This window comes from Manacus candei, unplaced genomic scaffold, assembly GCF_025592945.1.
Source record: "Manacus candei isolate 608988 ecotype Guabito, Panama unplaced genomic scaffold, ASM2559294v1 h1tg000014l, whole genome shotgun sequence".
NCBI lineage: Eukaryota > Metazoa > Chordata > Aves > Passeriformes > Pipridae > Manacus > Manacus candei.
The window spans coordinates 66,861,166-66,883,938 of NW_026138062.1; the positions used below are offsets into that span (position 1 = coordinate 66,861,166).

Sequence of the window (22,773 nt, forward strand, 5' to 3'; positions counted from 1 at the left end):
CGCGCCCCCGCGGGAACTACAGCTCCCGGCAGCCCCCGCGCGGGGACTACCGCTCCCGGCGGCCCCCGCGCGCTCCCGCGGCTCCGGAGGGCTCCGGGCGCTTCCCCTCCTCCGGGAGCGGCTCCGTGCGGGCGCGGTGCGGGCCAGGCTCTCCCGGGCTGCTCCTCCGCGCTCCCGGAGGGCGCCGAGCGGGGCCGCGCGGTGTGTGGGAGGGGGGGAGCGGCGCCGGGGGTGCGCGGAGGGGGCGAGTCCCGGCGTGCACCGCGCGGGGGCGGGACCGGGTCCGGGCTAAGGCGGTGGCGGCGGCTCGGCCAAGGTGACTCCGGGGGAACCTGGGTTGGGTTAAAGTAGTAGCTTTTTTTGCTTAAACGAGATGAAATCTGAAATTCCTGGTTTGTCTGGGTGGTTCCATCGCGGTGCGGCACCGAGCCGGCCACGGAGAAGCGCCCGCGGTGTCACGGTGCCCTCTGGTTCGGTGGCGGCTGGAGTTTCTACCCCAGCCTCCATGTTGCTTTAAATACCCTTTAAAATACCCTTTAGGTACCTTGAAATACTTTTAAGTACCTTTCTGGTTTAAAGTTCAGGCCGAACCTACGTTGTTTTTTTTTTGTTTCGTAATGCATTTACATGGTGGTAGCTTAATTCCGTATTCCTGTTTCATTGGGTTTTTTAAAGCCTGAAGTACCAGTGTCATTATGATCCTGCGGCTTTCCTCCCTTTAAATATCCCGAAATACTATTAAAATACCTTTTGATACCTTTCTGGTTTAAAGTTCAGCTCCAAACTACTTTTTTTTTTGCTTGTTTTCTTTGGGCATTTGCATCGCAGTGAGTAATTCCGCGTTCCTGTTTCGTTGGGTGTTTTTAAAGGCTGAAGCAGCGGTGCGATCATGATCCTGCGGCAGATTCTGCGTCTCTCCTCCCTGTTCCGCTCCGCTGTTTCCGTGCAGCTCCGCAGGAACATCGGTCTCTCTGCCATCGTCTTCAACAAGACCAAAGAGCTCGACCCCGTTCAGAAGCTCTTCTTGGACAAGATCAGAGAGTACAACACGAAGAGCAAGTGAGTAAAGGAAATTATTTTAAGGGGGGGGAAGCTGATGCCAAAAGGGGGAAAATATTGATTTTGACGTAAGAACGTGAAACGTGAACTGTTTGATTTTTGACTGCACTTTGGTAGCTTTGTGGGCTGGCCTCTAAATACTTAAGGTGTTAAGGCTTTCCTGCAACACTTACTGATGGTGTCACCAGTGAGAAGGTTTGTTTTTGCACACCCAACGGAAAATGTCACATTTTTTCCCTTAAAAAAGAAAAAAGTTGGGGGGTTAAGGCACCCAGTTAAGGCCTCTTGCACACTATGTGCACGTACCAGTATGTTGATTTTTACCCACCTATATGCTCTGTGAATGGGGGAAACCAAAACCAAGCATTTCTTTATTTCTTTTGTCTGGGGTAAACCATTATTCTCCAGTCTTGTTTCCAAAACCAATCAAGAATTAATGGAATTATCAGGATAATTCATTTTACATCTTCAGTTAATAAGCTCATTCAGATGGAATCTTAGATTCTTGTAATGTTTAAACGAACTACTGAACAGGAAACTAAAACTATAGTAATACTCTGTTGGGAATTATTCTTGGAAGGGGAATAAGTCACTTAGCTCTACTGGTAGAAGTTGTGCATTTCCACACCTACTACCAGTCTGTGTAGGGAGGCAGAATTTTGGTGCTTTTATCCATCCTAAGTTACCTGTGCTGGTGCTACTGAGCATTGGTAATCTACAGTTACTATTTTAGTTGTTTTATATTTGTATCCCAAGAAGTTCCTGCTGTGGATTTTTTCTTTGGCTTCTCTTTGCAAGAACAGTTAAGCTTTACTAAGCAAGGTGACTAATTCAGAGACAGCAGAGGTGCAAATCTGTTTTTGTTAGGAATTTGCACGTGGAACAAGAGAAACTTAAAGCCCTGAGAGCCTGGATACTCAGTGTAGTTTTATGTCTCAAAAGGCCACCTCTGTAGCTTGGATTTTCATCACTAATAGCAGAAAGCCTGTACTTTACCCTGAGAACCTTGTTAATGTGTAAGGTAAGGAGGCCCTAAGGTGTGTCATGTCTTGAGTTTCAGAAATACTTTAAATGATTTCCTTTGGTTGGTTATCAAAAAGATTTTTAATTCATACATGGGCGTAAAAATGTAGAACTTCCACATGCAGTGTTAGAACTGAGTTGTTAATCACAACTTCTAATGCTTTTTTAGGCAAGCAGGAGGGCCTGTTGATGCAGGACCCGAATTTCAGAAAGAAATGAATGAATCCCTTGCAAGACTCCAACGGGCATATGGTGAGGGAGACCTAACCAAGTTCCCAGAATTTAAATTTGAGGGTGAGTTAACAATCTTATTGAATTCCAGTTGCAAGTAAGGACGTACTCACGGGTTTTCTTAATTTCCATTTTGTCTTTATTTGGACCATTAATTTCATGTAAGATGCCCTCTGGGAATCTCACCGCTTTCGCACAGTTCACATCTGATTCCACTTGACTCCTTTTTTTAATTATTTGCCTTTTCCAGTAGAGGTCTGGACTTCCTTACACTGATGCTTAACAAAACTTACTGTAAGATCAGGGTATCCTAATTGCCCTTCATAGACCCTAAAAAAAGAGCCCAAACAGAAATAGCCCAGGGCCTGTATTTTTCTTCTCATCCTGCCAAAGAGATCAGCAGATTAGAATTTGTAAATCAGTTGTCTTACGTCATGCAGACTGTGATTTTCAGATTTTGTGAGTTCCTCTGGAAAGCCACTGATTTCAGAAAATGAACAAAGAACTTAACTTTCTTAATTATGAATACTTTGCGGCTGAATTGTATTAAACCTTTTTCTTCAGCTATTTGGATCTGACCTCTGTTTAACTGCTCTAAGTTTGTTTTAGCGTGGAAGGGAAAGAGCAGAGAGCATGAGGCTTGGTGAGCATCTGGCTGCCAGCCAAGGCCAAGCCACCATTGTAATTCTGACCAGACTAACTGGTAATTCTAATTTAGAGTAGGAACACACCTAAAAATATTTTGGATTTCAGTAACATTTCACTTGGGTAGAGTTGCTGTCAGGTTGTTACTTGTGCAAATAAAACAGAGTATCTGTAAAGTAGGATCTATGGTTTTTTTCTTTTTTTCCCCCCAGTTTTAGGGATGTGGTTTCTTTATATTCATATATTCTTTATCTTATTTTATTTCTGTGTCATATGGGAAACAGTGCATATTAAAATTTCAGATTTGTTTTTGTAAGGAAACAAAATTTGTGAAGGTGGGAACAGAACAAAGTGGGGGGACACACACACACAACTGTTCTTTTATCACTGTTGCCTGTCCTTAATCTAATTTCAACAAGAGTTCAAAACTGAGTGGTTATATGGATAGGAACTTCAATTTTTTTGTCTTAGGGACAATTACTATAAGCCAAGCCTTACCTCTCAGACTCAGTTTTAAGAACAGGCATTAGTAGCCCACCTGTCCAAATCCCTTGCTCTTCTGAGTTTGTACCTTTGACATCAAGAACTCCTTCCTCGGTGTTTGCATGTGGAGACTGGATTTGAAATTTTCCATTCCTTTCTGTTAATATTCAGTAATAACGCTAATCAAGAGGAGGGAAGAGCTTGATTTCTTGTTCTTGTATCAGAGTTGAGTTGGAAATATTTTGTCATGGTCAATAATGTTCTCATTGACTCCTCCAGTTTCCCTGCTGCCTTCCCCACCACCCCATGTTTTGCTAAAAGCTGTTTTGGCAAATGTTACTAAGTCTTAGCCTTTATGGGTAACTCCTGCAAGGTGGAAAAGACCTGTCTCCAGCGTAGTTTTATTTTTAGTGCTGCCCATGTTCAATCAGACCTTGATGCAAAGTAAGAGGGGGTGTAAACTGCAACATAGAAGAGTTTGCTTTAGCTTGCCAACTTAATGGTTAGTTTTCTTTGAATTAATCATGGTGTTTGAGGATCAAATAAAGAGAGACTAATATGACTTTTCTCTTTCTCCCTCTAGAGCCCAAATTTGAGGAGGCTCCAAAGTGATCTCTGCAGCCGTGTACAGCCATGGAGTTGCTGAACACGGCACCTGTTGTATCTTAATAAATGTGGTGTTTCAGATTGATTCCAGTGGTTTGAAGAAGTTCTTGACTGTATGGTGAGTGTAGTTAGCTGTGGTCATCAACTCTGAGTGGCTGAGGCAGCTGAGTAGGGTTTCTCAGTGTTAACTGCAAAACTCCTTTGCTGAGCTACGTTTCAGTGGTGAGACATTATAACACTGGTAATGATACACAGAGAAGAAACTCCCTGTTATCCTGAGCTTTTCACATCCCAAAAGCTTCTGCACGAAAAAACCTCCATGAACCCTAAATCTGTAGCAGAGCCCCTATGTTAGTGATTAAGCTGCACAGCCAAAAGCATAGGCACAAATACACTAATTCTGCTCTGCATCAGGGAACACACAGGTGATGAAGTGTTAATCTTACAGAAGAAACTGAAAGCTGTTAATGAGATTGTGAGATTTAAATTTCTGTGACTGAACTACTGACATGAACACTTCAGCTTCTGAGGAACTATTTATTTATATATAATAATGTAACTATATAAACAAACACTTCAGCAGTTAGGGTGTAGATACTACAGCTTGAGTTGTACTGGCACGATTTTTCTTCAGAATGAAATTACATGTGCAGCCTGCAGCAAGAGAGAGGGAGAGACCTCCACATTAGACAATAAAACACTGCTTGAGCCTTAATTAGAGGAAGGTTTATTCTGTCAGGATAGTGAGTTTAATTCTGCACAGCTACAGACTTATAGACGGATTTGGCAAATCTAATACAATTTCAAGGTCCTAGTAAATCAGAATTGCAGGAGAGTTTGAGCCCTTGACAATGGTGGAGATGTAAGTAGTAGAAGTACTGGTAAGGTCATCTGTGGAAGTTGAGTAGGTTGTTCCAAGCTGCAAGAGTGAATCTTGTATTGCTGCATGTATATGTGAACAAAATGAGAAGTCGTCACACAGATTCAATATACAAGTTAATTTATAGGTTTTTTGGCGTTTGTTTTTTTTTTTTAATGCCATCACAGACAGTTAAGTTGACTAGATCTGAACACTGGCAGTTTCTATTTTCAGTTTGTAAGATGTGGAAACAATATTTACAGCGTAGAGGTCAAAAGATCCCTTTGTGTTGTGGTTTAACCCCAGCTGGTAACTAAGCACCCCACAGTTCCTGGCTCACTCCCTGTCCCCTTCCCGCTGCCCTGGGGAGGGGAATTGGAAACGAAACTAGTGGGTTGAGATAAGAACAGGTAAATTGAAACAAAGTAATAATAATTGTAATGGAGAGAGAGGGAGAGAGATAAAACATGAGAAACACAAGTGATGCACAGCATAGGTGCTCATCACCATCCCTCAGCAGCAACTGGCCCCTCCCAGCCACTTTCCCCAGTTTATTTACTGGGCACGACAGTCTGTGGTGTGGAATATCCTTTTGGCCAGTTCAGGTCAGGTGTCCTAGCCCTGTTCCTCATGGCTTGTACACCTGCCTGGTGGCAGAGCATCAGTCACTGAAAACTGTTTGACTCAGGGAAGTACTACTGAGCAACAACTAAACATCAGTGTGTTGTTATGCTGAATCCACAGCTCTGTACCAGCTACTAGGAAGAAAACTAACTCCAGCTGAAACCAGGACAGTATCTACTGCTTATTCCATACCATTTATATCATGCCAGGTCCTGCACTTTCCAATACATCACCACCTTTCCTGTCTTTTGATAGATACACAGATATCCTTTCCTTGGTCTATAGACAATCCCTGTAGAAGTCCATTGAGTTCACTTAGTCCATGACTTTTGGCTCCATCTGTCATAACAGTGTCTCCGGGCAGGAAAGATGGTGCGTGGTGTTGGATTGTTGCATGTTGAAGCCAATTCTGATTCCATCACTGCTGTGCTTGTCTGGTTTCATCAAAGTTCATTCTTAATGTCACGATTGAAGGGGACTTGGGTTTGGATCCCGAAATCTGGAGTGGTGGAAGCAGGCACTATGAGGTGCCCAGGCAATGGTGGGCACACAGTTGATACAGAAGTGATAATACACAGTGTTATATAGCAATTAACATCACACAATTAGATTCATTGGGCTGTTCTCACCCAAAATCAAGCCCAGACTTCCCCATCCTTCTGCCTTAACAAGCGTGCCCAGGTCCTTGAGCAAAAGCAATCCCACGGATGGGTTTGCCTTTGCCCAAGGCAGCAATAACCCAGACTGTCTTGCCCAGCATATTGTTTTATGGGCATTACAGGAACTTTTTTCCCTTCCATAGTATGTAGAGGCTTTGGTCAGGCAGGGCCAGCCCAACTGGCAGACCCTCTGGTGCTGACTCACCAGGTGGCCTTTACCAATGCATATCCCAATGTTTGAAGGTCCCCCACCCATTGTTCTCGGGTAGTCTTAAGCAGTCCATTGTATTATTTGATCTTCCCAGAGGTTGGTGCACAACAGGGGATACAATCTACCCACTCAGTGCCATGTTCTTTGGCCCACCTGTCTACGAGTGTTTTCCAAGTATTTCTTGTTTAATTTGTTCAAAGGCTTGGTGTTGCTCAGGGCCCCATGTGAAACAATTTCTCTGAGTCATTTGATAGAAAGGGCTTACAGGGCAGACTGTAGTTTGGAACCTGCATTTTCTGAAAACCCACAATGCCTAAAAAAGCTTAGTTCTTGAAGAAGCAGATTAGAATTTCTTTCCATAGGATCAAGAGTAAGTTCAGCCCTTCCACTCTGCCTGGGAAACTGTCCACTGGAGACTGAAGCAGCAACTTTCCTAGAAGAACTCCTATTTGGGATTGTTTTCCCTTGCAATTCATGTCTGTAGAATTGAGGTAGGTCTTCCATCCCAATTCCTCATGTACTCTCTGTGGGTCCTCAGCTAAAACCACAGGGTATTCCATGGTGTGTACCTTCCATATCCTCCCTCTTGAGCCAGTGGATGCTTACTGTTACTAGCTGAGATGCAGGTCTGTGCAGGTGGAGAATAGAACATAACTTGTCTGAACTGCTGGAACTCCTGGGACAGTTTATCTGACAGTCTTTCCACAGATGAAATGAGAGAGGAAGAGAGGTTGTCTTTGCATTCCTGGAGAAGTGGAGCCACTGCATCCACTGTTGGTAGTGTGGTACCTCTCCAGATGAACGTTGCCAGTGGGTTGGTGTGTCCTCTCTACAAATTTCTGCCACGTGGGTTGTATGCATAGGACTCGGTCTGGATCTGTGGGGAACTCCGCGTTGTTCAGGTCAAAATAAATCATCTCAGCATGGCTAATTTCCTCAGGCACGGGATTCCTTTCTCTACTGTTGTCCACTTGCCTGAGCAACACAGAACATCTTCCTTGTAGGGGTACTTTTCTTTCATGCTTGACAGGAGTTGTCTCCAGAGGCCGAGGACTTGTGTCCCTCTTCCAATCACCTCAACAATGCCTGCTTCCCTAGAAAGTGATCCCAGCTGCTTGGCTTCCCTACCCTCTAACTCCAAACTGTTAGCCCAATTATCCCAGCACTGGAACAGCCAGGTGGTCCTGCACTCACTGGGACAATGGCTGAAATCTTTTTGTATATCCCACAGCTCATTCAGGGATAAGGACTGAGTGGTTGCCTCTTGGTCTTGTTGGCCTGTCACTGGAGTCTGTGAAGGCACAGTACGTGTTGCTGGATTTTAAGTAGCCACAACACATCTGGCTGGGGTTTGAGTAGCCACAGATTGTTTCTTAACCCTAAAGACGACCTGGACCACATGCAACAATATGTTGGTTGCCAGGACCAGGCTGGTTTCAAGGGTGGTAAAAGGATACTGAAAGTCTTCAGATTTCTCAAACACTACTGTAATCATCCTGGAGGGGAAAGAAGGTGTTTTATCCCGCAGACTGGCTCTCCGAGGGAAAAAGGCAATAAATGTAATTGTGGATAATTTCCTCCAGATGGCTCCCGAGGGGCGGATAGGACACGCACCAGGCGAGGCTCACGGCCAGCCACTCATTCATATCACAAGCCGGTACGACAAAGAACACCACAAAGACAACCTAGCCCATGCCCACAGCAAACAAATCAACATGGTGACCAGCAACTATTAAACCAACGCAATGAACGCGTATAACAAAGTTGTTTTAACACGCTCTGATCAGATCTGTCATTATCTCAACCCTTTTGAGTCACATGTTGGGTGTCAAAAAGGACTGTTGTGGGTTAAGCCCAGCCAGCAACTCAGCCCCACGCAGCCACTCGGTCACTGCCCCCCACCCCAGCCCTGGTGGGGAGGAGAACTGGGGAAAAAAAAAGTAAAAATTGTGGGTTGAGGTAACAGCAGTTTAATAATTGAAACAAAATAAAATTTAATTATACTAATAATACTAATGATAATCATAACAACAATAATAATTGTAATGAAAAGGAGAGAGAGGAGTAAAGCCCAAGAAAGATAAGTGATGTACAACAGTTTCTCACCACCCACTGACTGATGCCCAGCCTGTCCCCCAGCAGCGATTGGCCCCTCCCAGCCAACTTCCCCAGTTTACAGACTGGGTATGATGATGTACAGTGTGGAATATCCCTTTGGCCAGCTCAGGTCAGGTGTCCCAGCCGTGCTCCCTCCCGGCTTCTTGAGCACCTCCTCACTGGCCAAGCATGAGACACGGAGAAGTCCTTGATTTTGTGTAAGCACTACTTAGCAACAACAAAAACATCAGCGTGTTATCAACATGATTCTCACATTAAATCCAAAACACAGCACTGTACCAGCTACTAGGAAGAAAATTATCCCAGTCGAAACCAGGAGACTTTGATATTTTTGTATAACAAGTATTCTTTTGATGTCCCTCACAGAGGCTGAAATCTTCTAAATAACAAAGGACTTGGTATGCTTGAAATCCTAAACAAAGCAAATAAGGCTATATAAGTAATAGTTCAAATGTTTTAAACAGGTGAACAGAATACATTTCAGAAGAAATTAAGGCATTGAGATTGACAAGAAGTATGTCTGAGGCACTGTTGGTTAATGTTTACTCTTTTCTGGAATGGAAAGTCTAAGGAATGCACTGCAACACAGAACAGAAGTAATTACGTATTCATAAATGCAAGTATTAAACAGCTCTGTTGAGCATCTGATTTGTAAGTGCATTAACACAGATAAGCAGATACCACAGCTCTTCAAAACTTGCTCCTTCCCACTCAGAGCAACCAGGTAGTTGGCCTCAGTAAGTTCCTTATAGACATACTAGGTTAAGGAACAGGCTTATGCAATTTAGTATGTTCTGTTTTGATTAAGAACCGGGGTGGAGTTCAGGGAGCTTTTAAGGCTACATTAGTACTACTAATGCTACTTATTAAGTAGCCTTAAAGTATGGATTGTGAAATTAAGTTGCTCTTAGTTTAAGTTTTATTTGGAGCACCATTCATTTTGCACCAATCTGAAAAGCTGGAGCAACCTACAAACAGTTAAAGCCTCTAAAAGAGGGGAAAAAACGTTGTATGTTCAGTTTCCATATTTGGCCAAGCCTTTTGTCACCCATTATTCTTAGAGGAATTAAGGCCCAATCTTTTTCTCACACTCACTACTGCCCTGGACTGTGTCTGAGTTAGTTTCCTTAGTTAATTGATATGCAGGAGAAGATTGCAAAATACCGAGCAAGGTGCTGTAGTTGTGTGGCACTTGAAACTATGTGATAGGAAGCTGCAAATACATCTAAAACTTTTTAAACACAGTACTGAACACAAAAGACTTGCCTTTTCACTTGTAGATTGATAGTTCGTCTTCTTTCTGTTAACAGATCACAAAAGGAATACAGGTTAAATAGTGACTTTTCTGGTATTTATTTTAGCCATTTGGGAACCTTATGTATGAAAGCATTTTTCCAGATTTCCAGTGACCCTTAGGGTTTTCCTCCCCCCTTCTTAAAAAAAAGTTGCAATAACAAAATCCATTGAATGCTTTTAGATACCTGTCATTATCTCATAAACCACTGCAAATCACATTCTCTACCTTGTCTTTTCAAGTCTTTCACTTACACTTTTTATCCAGTTCATGGGCAGTATAAATCACATCATCCTTCTGTTTAGTATATTACCCCCCTTTTTTTTTAATGCTATTACCTAAAAGTGCTAAGATAAACTTCTGAAAGCAAAAACAATAAAAAAAAATACTGGAGGCCTCCTCCAATGAAGTGCACAATTTTAGCCTCCTGTGGGAGCACTAAAATAGCTTGAGGAATTCTGACTTGCTACTAAGAAATTTAAGCAAATGAAATAAATCCATATCAAAGGAGCAGACTAGGCACCATCAGAAAGTTTCCACCAGGCATATTTTTACAAAACACTTCCTGAAATAACCTGTGGACATGGACATGAAGGCAGTTCAATTTGGTTCTGATTGTCTTTTGTGTAGCTTGTAGAGGAGACACATGAACGCCTGTAAGGTGAATTAGGGCTGTAAACTATAAAAGACACATCTCTGCACACTGATCACAGCAATGTAATGATTCACTGTCTCACCAGCACGCTGGTTCTAATACGAGAACCAGCTGGTGTGTAGGATTGGGTTTATTTTGGTGTCAAGAATCATGTAAAAAAGGCCATAAAAATCATTACAGTTACTAAATCGCCAGAAATGTAAGTGAAATTTGCAGTGATTTGTGTACTACATGCATCAAGATACTTACTGGGAAGAGCTTTCCTCTGAAAAAGAAAAAAAAAAAGAAAGAATTAGCACCAGAACAGTTTCCTTCACTGATTTAAAGTCCTTTGAAATAATTATTTCTAGCTTATTCAGCTCTCCAGTTTCTAGAAGGAGTTTCTGAACCAAATATCTCTTTTTGGTGTAATGAGTTTAAACAGGAAAAAAAAAGATTAGGCTGCTTTTAAGGCTAAATAAAGCTCCAAGTGAACTCTAACAGCAGCTCTGTAGCCTCTGTTACTGAGACAGGTGAACTTTTCAGATCCTGACATTCGTCATCCCTTTTTGCTGTGCTCAGCTGCAGGCACCAATGTAAATGCTATAGAGGGTTGCTGGGTGTCAAGCCTTTTGCAGCAACCCCTAAAAGCAAACTTTCTCCATCACCCAGAGGAAAGGGACAGTTAATTTAGTTTCACTCTCATCAGAACTCAGCCGGTCAGACCTTGTGTACTAAAACTGGCTTGTTTTTATGTTCCCTTTCTTTGTTATTCCCTCTCAAAACTAGAGTGGAAAGGCTCCAGGAACCAGGGTTTGGCTTGTTGCTTTTCCCTAAATTGCTGTTTGGTAGCTGTAAGCAACTGCACAAATGTTTCCATGTCATTCTTGATGTATCTTTTGGAGTAGAAGTTGGCAAAATAAAAATGCACAAAAAATGCTTTAGTAATGCTCTCCAGCTTTAGTGCCATGGAGTTAGAGCCTTCATGAAAAGAAGGACATGATACAGCCAGCAGAATCATAAAATTATAGAATTAGTTTGGGTTGGAAGGGACCCTAAAGCTCATCTCATTCCAGTCCCTGCCATGGTCACTAGACCAGGTTGCTCCAGGTTGGTCTAATCTGGCCTTGAACTTTTCCATGGATGGGGCAGCCACAGTTTCTCTGGGTAACAGAGATCCTTTGTGAAACTCTGCTATGTACAGACATTTTTTGACACAAGGAAGGAGTGATTTTATTTTACTTACTTGCAAAGTAGCCTTTTTTTTGGGCATAAAATACTCCAAGGCCACACAGTGCCATTACCAGAGCCACAAATACTACAGCAGCAATGATGCCACTTACATTCAGGTCATCTGTAATTATAAAACACAAGGCCAGTGTTGTAAATTGTAAACATTTCCATTGGCTGGATTTTTCCCTAATTGCTACAGGCACCTGTTTTATCCATAGGTGGTCTTTGGCCCAAGCTGGATAAATTGATTAGTAACACTCAGACATGGATAAGAAGTCTAAAAGCACTACTGTATCACAGTCACGTGAAGAGAAGTGCTTGATGCACTTCAACTGCTTAAGTTGGGTGAAAAGTAAGGAAAGAGTAAGACAGGCCACAGGATACATACTCCTCATCATACCTATCCCAAATAAGTCTTATCCAAGTCATGTGTCTCTAAGGGAAAACACCTTGAAATCTTTGTAAGTATTAAATCAAGTCTTTTCATACAGTTAATTTGCCTAAAACAACTGAAACAGCTGATGGCTCCAGTTCTGGAGAACCCTTCAAATGGGTTATTTACAATTCAATGCTTTTTTAATTTTTAAAGAGCAAGGTTTTTAAAATGGAACACAATAAAGCCAAGCTGTCTGAACAGCTTAAACTCTTCATCAGGCCATACATACACCTAGCCATTTTTATTTTGAAGGTGGTGGCTTGGGTTAAATCATGACACGGGCCATGCCCATTTCCTGATATAATCACTAAGAGCTTCAGACAATCATCCATTTTATGAAAAACAAAAGCATCAACAAGCAGAAACATTTTCACAGGTTTTTGTGATGTGTCCAATTACCTATTTGGATCCTTACTTTAAGCATACATTAATATATGATTGCGAATTTTACTCACAAACCTATAAATTTTTGTGTACTGGTTGCCAGCAATTTAGGACTCTGTGTGAGTATTTCCACAACAGAGGGATTCTATCTCAGTAGCTTGAGGAACACTTGCTCACAATCCACTAGGAGTGCATTAAAAGCCATGACACAGTGATTTTCAGCTAAATTCTAAAAAAGCACCAGTCAATCACTTTATGAAACACTTGGATGGGATCTCCTCTGCAGTAGCTATTGGAATTTGTTACCATTTGCTTTCCTATCACATCTACAAGAGGTAGTTGTATATTTTGTAAAAACTTCCATGCATTTTGGGTAATTATAGACTCTTGACCCTTCCAGCCTTTAGTTCCTTATCAGCTAACCAGTGTTACACTTCACCCATGCTGTACAAGTAGAGAAGATACAGGCAGCAGGCTTTATTTATCTATTTGTTTATTTTTAAGATACACTGACTTCTTCAGTGTTCCTCTGTCAGGTATAAATGAATCACTCAGTTAACCTTCTATTAGATCTATCTGTTACATTCAGATCTCACATAAATACATCCCAAAAGGGAGGCTTTGCATGAAGAAAATACCCCAGTGGACTGGCACATTATCCTGTAAGCCTTCCACAAAAGCATTTGGAAACATTAAGGCTCTCATATGGCTGCTGCTCTTCTGTGAAGTTGTGTTTAGCAACCTAAGGGTTGGCTACTGCAATAATTTTATGGTACTAAACTACCTGCTTTTCTCTGACATACAGTGAGATATGTTTGTGCTGTAAGAAAGGAAAGCTTTAAGTGGCCACAGCAACTACATATAAGGAAGTCATAGTATTTTTATTCCTCCCCCCAAATGCCATAACCAAAATAAAAAGATTTAATTCAATCTGGTCTTAGCTTCTCAGTTGCACCATGCCATTAAATAAATCCTATTGCAAGACTGTTTTCCACCCTTATTTTCTTTAACACATACCGACTTGCATTCGCTTCACTGAGCATCTCTGAGATAATCCAATCCCATTGGAGGCTTCACAGAAATACTCTCCAGTGTCATTCTTTGTAACTGTGTTAAATAGCTGTTAAGAAAGAGTTCAAAACAAGTGTTAGAATGGAAAAAAAAGATTGGCATTTCCCATGGGATAGAAATTTTGACATGTCAATGGGTGCAGGGGGGGAGTGTTTGCTTTAAACAAATAAAACAAAAAAAAAAACCCTGAAGGAAAGTGTGAAATTTCAGAATACCTGAAATATACCCGAAAAATACCTGAAATCAGAGCAGTTTGTTCATTTTATCAAAACGACCCCATTTGCTGATTCGTCAAAAACACTTGACACATACTACTTACAGTGCCTTGTCAACTGAAATTTTTTTGAAGTTTAAGCCTTATTTGGGGGGTCCCCACCCCTCCAAAAATGGCATTTTTTCTCTTCTTCCAGTAGAAAAATGCTAAACCGTACTATTTATCAAATACTATTACTGTAAAAATGAAAATGAGGAAGCAAGAGGTGGACAGAGACTGACCTCACGTCAATTCCAGTGCTTCCCTGTATTCTTTTTTAGACTTGTTAACTGTTTTCCCTTTATTATATGCCATACTTTGAGGTTTTAGAAGTGATTAATAAGTTTGAGCAGACCAGCTGATTTCCACAGTGTGATGAAAGCTCCCCAGCACCTCTGAATGCTGAGTCACAGCATTCAGAGAACAACTCTTTACTTCTGAAAAACCTCAGCTGACAATGCACCCTAAGTAGTATCAAGATTTTTTTGAAAGATCAGCTAATGGGAGAGGGATGAGGAAGAGACAGCCAGTTTTGAGGAAAAAGAACCCAACAACACAACCCACAAAACAAATTACAACTAAACAAAGAACCTACTAACCTTACTCACAGCCCCAGTTCATTCCCACCGACTTCACAGGCTCTGGATGGGAGCTCCTAAGTGTCACTGGATCCCAGAGATTCTGTGATCTGAGTGCTTGCAGTCCCCCCAAAGCTGCTATTTCAGATTTTAAGTTCTACCAAATGTAGCTCTGTTGCCATACTGAGCACTCATTCTCACCTGGTATTAGTTTTCTAACTGACAAGGTGAAATCTGTCAGGTATTTTCCCGATCCTGCTCAGTTCTCATCGCTGCAGACTCGCACTTCACCCGGTTTGTCTGCATCACTCAATGTCTACAGCTTGGCACTGGTTTAAGGCAGAAACTACTTTCTACATTTGTTAGCACATATTTCAGCATGACATTAATCTCCGACAAAGACCTTGTGCATTTTTGGATTAAGACCCCTGTGCATCATTGCACTAAACAGTAAATTTGGTCTCCTTGATAGCTGGCTATCACAGAGCTGGTTATTACACTTACCAAAGTGCCAGACTTCTTATTCATGGTGTAAGTTATATTTGGTGTTCTAGCACTGCCTGTTCCTGTCTTTTCCAGCAAGGCAACACCGTTCTTGTACCACTGGTACTCAGATGGAGGAGAGCCCTCAGTCTCCTTACAGCTCAGCTGCACCACTGTTCCCGTCATCGCGGAGCTCGGCACATCACACACCGGAGTAGTTGGAGCAACTGGACAATGGAATTGCACCTGTTACACACTTATAAGTACTGTCTGCATGACAACAGATTGACAGTTACGGTGAGGAGGGGAGCACTTGTGTACGTGCTCAGCATTGATGTACCACATCAATGAAATGAGGCACAGGAGAAGGGGTTGAAGGCAGAGTCCTGCTACTGAGAGCAGAGTAAAATTTATGAGTTGCTAAAAATGAGAGAGCCAGCCTCCCCCACCACATGCTGTGTCATTCTGCCTCCAATCTGTGCACTCTCGCCCAACCCCACAGAGTTTGTTTCATTTTTGTTTCTTGTTCACAGAACAGAGATGGGATAACTCAGGGAATCTGCAGCCCAGCAACTGCCCCCTTCCCCGCCCTACTATTTAAAAACAGAAGTGAGGAAGAGGAAAAAGATTTTTTCGTATTAAAAGAAGTCAACTGGTTTTTGAAAAGTGACTGTCAGAAAGAATCATAAAGACTGGCAATCGTTGCAGCAATTGTATAAATCCCAGGTTGAGGACCAAAACCAATTTGTTACTACATTTCAGTTTAAATTAAAAGCAAACATTCCCACGCAAAGATGTGGGAGAACTGTTCGTTCCTTCTCCCATGCAGATGAACACCTCTTTTCTGATTTTTAATACATGAACAGGAAAGGAACTTAATTTTTTATTTTTTGGTACTTGATGCTATGTAGAAGAAAACTAAGGGTGAAAATGCATGCATGGAGCACTAAAAGCACATGTCACACCTTAACAAGTACTGATAGTTTTTTCTTGGCTGATTTTAAGATAAAAAGCAAAAATAAAACAAAGTGAAATACTAACTAATTCACATTAACTTTCAAAAAAGTTGTAAGCAACAATGACACTCTTCCCCCTTTTGGGCTGGAAGAAAGAATGAATAAGCGGAGTTATCTCACTGTTGTAGCTAATCAGAGGTTCATGAATTTATCATCCTTTATGAAGAACTTTGAGACTTTATTTATAATTTTAAAAGATCAATTTTTTTTTTTATGGAAAAGAATACAACAACTACAAAAGCAAATATTTCCTTTTCTCCCTATACAGGAAAAAGAAGAAAACCAGCAACCTCTACGACTCATCTGCTGGGAAAAATACCAGAAACAACATGGGAAGAATGTGCTCAGTATTCACATTTCCCTCCTTTACCCAACTGGGGAAGAAAACAAACAAAACCCCACAAAGAGCAACCCCCCCCCCCAGCAGCCAACACTATCTCTCCTGTAAATAAAGTCCACAAAATGCCAGCTCACTGGTTGTCATTGTACAGACACTGCAGCAGTTTCTCCTTCCAAAACCAGGAGGAGACTGTAGCATATTGGAATGAACTTGTGCTTATGAATATTTAATAAGCGTTGACAGATGCTGACTTTCCAGTGCCAAACACCATGATTGTCTTATCCAGGTTCTCAGCCACTGAGCAACTTCAGCCTTAGTAGAAATGGAAGTTTCACCACGGTGTAGATCAGCATACTTGCTAAGTTTTAAGAACTGAAACTCACTTTTATATCAACAAAACCTTAATTATGTTCCTTTCTAATGTAAGTGTGACTTTTGCAAAGCTGTTTTGTCAAGTATGCTGTAGAACGTGCATGTGCACATGTATTTATAATCCCAGCCCAAAGAAGACCCAAAACCCAGCAGCCACAAGCCACGTGGACAACACTACCTTCAACACCCCAACACACAGTCATTCAGTTTGTTTACAAAAGCCCAAGTAATAAAGTTTGTACCCAACACTGTGAGGGTAATTATAGCCTCTTGCAGGCGTGGATGCCCTTCACTCTTGTCACTGATTTCGCAGCGGTAGGTCCCAGAATCCCTTCTAGTCACATTCCTAATTCGGATTCCTGGGTTCAGCATCTCTGCTCGGCCTCGAAGATCACCTTTAAGGGAGAATAGAGAGGTTTCTGCTCTTTGCTTATAGAATCTTAGAATCACAGAATGGTTTGGGTTGGAAGGGACCTTAAAGACCACCCAGTTCCAACGCCCTGCTGTGGGCAGGGACACCTACCACTAGACCAGGTTTCTCAGAGCTCCATCCAACCTGGTCTTGAACACTTCCAGGCATGGAGCATTCACAGCTTCTCTGGGCAACCTGTGCCAGTTTAATGACCCTCACAGTAAGGATCTTCCTCTGTATATCTAACCTAAATTTCCACTCTGTCAGTTTGAAAGCAAATGTCTACAGCTCATTTGCTTATTCTGAAATCGCATACAATTCATTGATACTTTATGTGATATCATACACGAAACCATTGCTCGTTTGTTCAGTGTTAGTTATCTATCACCAACATATAATGTTTAATCCCCTTCCCAAGACAGTAAGAACCTTCCACAATTTGTCCATTTAGCCCAAACACCTCCCTCGCCCCAGTTAAAAAACCTACGTCTGCTGAACGTTCTCCAGTTGGAAGATTGAATGCTTTTTTCTGCAGATATTTCAAGAAAATATTTATAGCAGTAGTCAGGACGCAAAAAAGAAATCCCCTTCCACTAGAGAAATGGCAATCACTAACTTAATTACCTTACAGAAAGAATTGTGAGTGAAACCACAGCAAAGGATTTGACATTTTAACTTGGCAAGAAAAATTTGACGGATATAGCAAAGATATTGCCATCAGATTTCTTACAATGAGTTTGGGTTCTTTTAATTCTACAGCTTGTTATGAAATTAAAGTTACATTCACACACCGAACCACAAGTTCCAGTGTTTCTCTAAATCAAATATATGCAGAAAAAAAAAAAGTTAATCAACAAGGTCAGCACATCTGCAAGCTCTACAAAGTAACAAAATTGCTGTGCTTTGATTTTACTTCTCAACCTTCGTTTATTGTGTACAAGGTAACAAGAGACCCATATTTTCTCCAACACACAAAGCTGAAGTAAATCCTTTTCAGAACATACAAACAGAAATTCTACTTTTGAAGAGAATACAAATAATTTAAAATATACAGCTGAGTTTATATTTTATGTATATAAAAATTCCTGCATTATTCATTTCCAAGCCTCCAGCTCTACAGGAAGCTTCAGAAACCTCTTTTTAGGATAGGAGTGCAGAGCCTGCAGTAGTTTTGGGGAGTTCATATCTGCATAATTTCACTGTTGGAAAATGCCAAGGATCTGCAGTGCCATTTTTCTTAGTCTTGAGTTTTATGATATTTAAATTCATTAAAAAGGTAACAACTCACGGTTTTATAAAGAAATGTCTTTTTCCCCTGGGAAAGAATTCTTTACCTTGAAAGGACAGCTGTTCCGTATAGACAGTCAAGAGCCTTCTCCTTCAGTCATTTTCCTAGTGTTATTCCCCAAGAGACAGCCAATATCTATGCTAGAGAATGACATGTTAAGCATCAGTCTGTTTGTAGTACTGTACCTGTAAATTCACCATTGTAGTAGACAAATGAGACTCCTTGAGGCTGAATTTTCTTCCATTCTATTCTTAAGCTCATCCCTTTTGAAGATTTGTGTTTGCAACTAAGAATCGCCTCTAGAGGGGAAGAAAAAAAGAGAGAACACAAATGGGAAAGTTAGAGACTTTACTTGTTTGGTACACATTCAAGCTCCATGAAATTAATATTCCCCCTTCAAAAGAAACTGAGCAGTAAGCAAGGGCCAGATCTACTTCTCAAAGTAATGCCTCTCCAGATTTAAACAAACACAGTCGGAAAACAGAAACCAGTAATTTTCCCATACTTCAGTGGCTTTTGGATCAAACTTCAGATACTGGGGACTAGATATTCCCATGTTGGATGGGCAGAGATTCTGTATTACTATCCTTATTTTAGTTACTTTAGTTAACTTTCTTCAGTTAGCAGACCACTGTTAAAAAAGGACTTTTACCCTGTTATTAACAATATTTTTTAAATTACCATTCTGAATTCAGTATTAACTGTTTCAATATGTAACTTAATGCAGACAGAAAACATTCACTAATATGGTTAAACATTCTTCTAAGTATCTTATGTCTATGTATTTAGTCACAATTCCACTTTGGTTATTGTGAGGGTATATGGAAGGTGAGAGCGTGCTTCATTAAGGTTCCCCATCAAGGACGTTTTCACTTCAAAAGTGGTCATAAGTAAAGGGGCAGCAACAAACAAAACCACAGAGACACAAACAGGGAGAATGACAACGACCATCAGTGTCCAAACAGTCTTAAACCCCAGTCTTAAAGTGCTGGGATGTAGTGTGGGCAAATGGAGCAACTGGAGTGAGTGAGGGTCTCTGCATCAGTAGCTGGAGGGGCCACAGATACTGGGAGTGTGTGTGGGTGAATCTCCAAGCCCACAGTGCAAGGTTGTCTTTTTACATGAAAGGTGGCTTGAATAAATTTAGGTCCATCAGCTGGGGTCACACTGGGGCAATGTGGGCACCCCTGGACTTGCAGTGCTGGCTTCTGGAAGTGGGGGTGTGCAGGGTATGCAGTGTTTGTACTTTCCCAAAGCTGGTGTGCCCGGAGGTGTGTGTGTAATTCACCAGCAAACCTCCAGCTGGGTGAGCTGCTGAGCAGGGCAGGGGTAGGGGATGGGCAGAGGGGCTGTGCTGGGACTCAGAGGATCCAAGAACACGCATGTGCTTGTGAATCTGCAACACTGTGTGAGGGTTTTTGCCAGGGAATTCAATCTCCACCAGGCAGAGAAGAGGAAGCAGGCTCTGCTGTCCGTGCCTGATGCACTGTGTGAGCCTGGGCAGCAGTGAGTGCTGCTGAGGGCAGTGCCTTGTCCATGGTGGTCAGTGTAGCTGTGCCAGTGTCACCAGTGCACACACAGCCACCTCTGGGACACACACACAGCCTTGCCACTGGCTGAACAGGCAAACGGGAAAGCAGCAGCTGTGCCCATCAGCCTGGGACAAAGACCCCCAGGTCTCCAGGCTGAGCTCCAGTGGCTGAGCTCGAGGAATCCCCAGGCCCCTGGAGTTTCTGGCAGCAGAGGCTGCTCATAACATCCCATGGGAATTACCTCTAAGTTTTCTTGAGTTCTCGTAAAAAGAAGATTCATACAATTGTTCACCTTTCTGTCTGACCACTCAAGTTTCCCTGACTCCTGTATAATAGGCAACACCAGTCAAATTTCACAGAGAGGCTGAGACTTCAAGAGTTACTGATTATTGGATTATTGCTAAAGTTGCCATAACTGGGTAGGAAAACAAAACAAAACTAAACACCAAAATTAGTGCTCCTAATGAAGAACAGGAAATCCTGTGAGCCCAACTGTCCTCCCAGCAGGACATTCCAGTAGTTCCATTCTCCATGTAAAAGCATACTGAAATATACATATATATATATACACATATATATATATATATACACACAGACAAATATATATACACACATATATATGTATGTATATATATATATATATATATATCCCCAGTAAATAATTCTAAAGTCAAGGTATTAATAAGAATTATTTGGAAACAACATCAGAGGAAAGAATTCAGCTATACATCTGACTGGCTCCAAATCTATTAATAAAGTAAAATCTAGTATCTTCCAGAAACTTCTGTAGAAGAAACAAACATAACATAGATCTTCCCACCTTTAGGCCACTCATCTTCCAATACAGGCCAGAGTATCAAGGATCAAAAGCCTTTATAGTTTTGGCAATGCCTGTCAAGCTTTCATGAGACAAACATGCACTGCTCAAACATAGTCAACCTGCATTAACCATCATCCTCTCCAGTCTCAGCAAATGAGGCTGGAGGGCAATTAAGAGCTACTGACAGCTCACCCTCTCACCCTTCAGAGTCTGATTTCCTAGGTCTGCTCTGCAGAGAAACAAAAAGCCAGACTGGTAGCCTTGGTGATAACTCACAGGGGAAAAAATGTCCAGACTTGAAAGAAAAATTGAGGCAGGAGGGCATTCCTTGCCAGAAACATGTTACACACGCACTGGCCGCTTCGAAAAACATACTGTGCACTCAGGAAGCCCAAGGTTCCTGACTTCAGGTTGAGTGGATGGGTGGAGACTTCCTGAATCTTAAGATTTGCTAAAGTTTCCTTTCCATTTTGTTTTTGTATCCTTCTTACAAAGAAAAACCATCATTCAAGCTCAGCTTGCTTTTGCTGCTGACCTTGTGACAGTTGGCCGGTTTCATGAGCTGGTCTCTATTAGTTGACACAGAGACAGCTCAGCTGAAGTGTTCTCAGCAGAACAAGTCACCTCTGTCTTGAATGAGCTGCCCCTTTCTTACATGTCACATGTTTTTGTCTCAGAAAAAAATAGCGGTGATGCCCATTCACTAATCTTATTCAGAGAAAAGGAATGGGTAGAAGAAAGGGAGCATGCACAGAACAAAGACAACATAATAAAACCCTCCTTAGTTATAGTTCCCCTCTCCCACTTTCCCCCACAGTAACGGAGTCAGTGAGAGGTATTTTCCACAGTAGGCCTACTTAACTTGCATTAAGGTAGACCCACAGGATGCTGTGCATCACTACTGGCACTGCCAAGCCTGGAAAAACCTTCTGGGATCTTCGAGAGGTCTGGACAATGTTTAATTTGGATTTACATCTGGTCTGGAGGCTATAATTTGGTAATTGAATTATAGAATATCTCAAGCTAAAAGGGACTCTAAGGATCATTGAACGTAACTCCCTGCTCTTCACAGGACTACCTAAAACTAAACTGTAGTCATGAGTTTTGTCCAGATGCTTCTTGAACTCTAATAGGCTTGGTGCTATTAAAAAAATCCATTAAATTACAGTTACTTATAATTAGCTAAATTATAGCTGTTCTCTCTAGTCTCTTACTTCTCTTGTTATATTTAATGCTTCTCCTTTTCAGCAGCTCCCATCATTTTGGGTGGAAGGAGACCAGGCCGAAGTTACAGAGTGAACTACCTGGACTGACAAGTCATAGAATCACAGGACAGGTGAGGTTTAAAAGGACTCTGGGGAGCACCAAGTCCAACCCCACACTGACATAAAATGGGGACAAGAACACGATAACACAAAGTCAATGGAGAGAGTAGGAGCAGTACTCCTCAGGAAAGAGGAAGACAACCTTAACAGCTGCATAGCTTCCGTATACATAGTTTTCATGTATTGTGTATACATTAAAAGTTATCACAGCAATGCCCATACTGTACCCTTAAACTCCTCTGCTTTTACATTTTCGTTATCTGTTAAAATGGAAATTCCGGACACTTCAGGATCTGCCAGGGGAAAGAAAAAAACAAAGACAAATCAGCAATAGACACTTGTAATTTCTTACGTGCTTCAGCAGCTACAGGCAATATTTTTGAGACCTCCTTGCTCTGGATAGGTTAGACATTGTCTACTAGGGAGACCACAGGACTAAGAGCTAGACCAGGGCTGGCCTTGACCAATTCATCTTTTCCTCTCCATGCTCTTGAACCTGCAAAAAATAGTAGTATTTCTTTTTTACAACAGCATGATAATATTTACATGTGAGAAGTTCTCTATAAACAGTAGACGTTGTTTTATACCGGGGTAATGTCTCGGTCTGTTTCTAATTGGGGACACTTCTATTAATCTGTAAGTGTATTTTCCATTGTGTTCCTACTACAAGGCAGGCGTGTTTGCTGAAGAATACCACATACAGCTTCTACAGGGTAAAAAAAATACGTGCAGTAATTGGCAACTACCTCAAAACCTTGTTGAAATGGGAAGGAAAACATTAGAC

General features: G+C 41.7%; 2 protein-coding genes across 4 annotated transcripts in view; one reads left to right on the forward strand and one right to left on the reverse strand.

Annotated features, from left to right (window-relative positions):
- The first annotated feature begins 175 nt into the window (after positions 1-175).
- Positions 176-4,132, forward strand: ATP5PF (ATP synthase peripheral stalk subunit F6). 3 transcript variants are annotated; one of them, XM_051779779.1, is made up of 4 exons: positions 176-316; positions 870-1,059; positions 2,252-2,376; positions 4,025-4,132. In XM_051779779.1, the coding sequence occupies exons 2-4, from the start codon at positions 890-892 to the stop codon at positions 4,051-4,053; spliced, it is 324 nt and encodes a 107-aa protein (XP_051635739.1). In that variant the 5' UTR covers positions 176-316; positions 870-889; the 3' UTR covers positions 4,054-4,132. The 3 variants fall into 3 exon arrangements, with proteins under 3 accessions (XP_051635739.1, XP_051635738.1, XP_051635740.1); XM_051779778.1 differs by having other exon boundaries at positions 255-316; positions 829-1,059; XM_051779780.1 differs by lacking the exon at positions 176-316 and adding an exon at positions 516-540.
- An 898-nt stretch (positions 4,133-5,030) lies between these two features.
- Positions 5,031-22,773, reverse strand: part of JAM2 (junctional adhesion molecule 2) — a 40,886-nt gene continuing 23,143 nt past the window's right edge. Inside the window, exons 2-10 of the mRNA XM_051779772.1 lie at positions 22,217-22,282; positions 18,498-18,611; positions 16,855-17,007; positions 14,906-15,111; positions 13,517-13,619; positions 11,693-11,800; positions 10,717-10,732; positions 9,785-9,818; positions 5,031-8,930 (exon numbers count right to left, since the gene is read on the reverse strand). Of these exons, the coding sequence (XP_051635732.1) occupies positions 8,898-8,930; positions 9,785-9,818; positions 10,717-10,732; positions 11,693-11,800; positions 13,517-13,619; positions 14,906-15,111; positions 16,855-17,007; positions 18,498-18,611; positions 22,217-22,282 (833 nt within the window). The 3' untranslated portion in view covers positions 5,031-8,897. The remainder of the gene's footprint in view (positions 8,931-9,784; positions 9,819-10,716; positions 10,733-11,692; positions 11,801-13,516; positions 13,620-14,905; positions 15,112-16,854; positions 17,008-18,497; positions 18,612-22,216; positions 22,283-22,773) is intronic.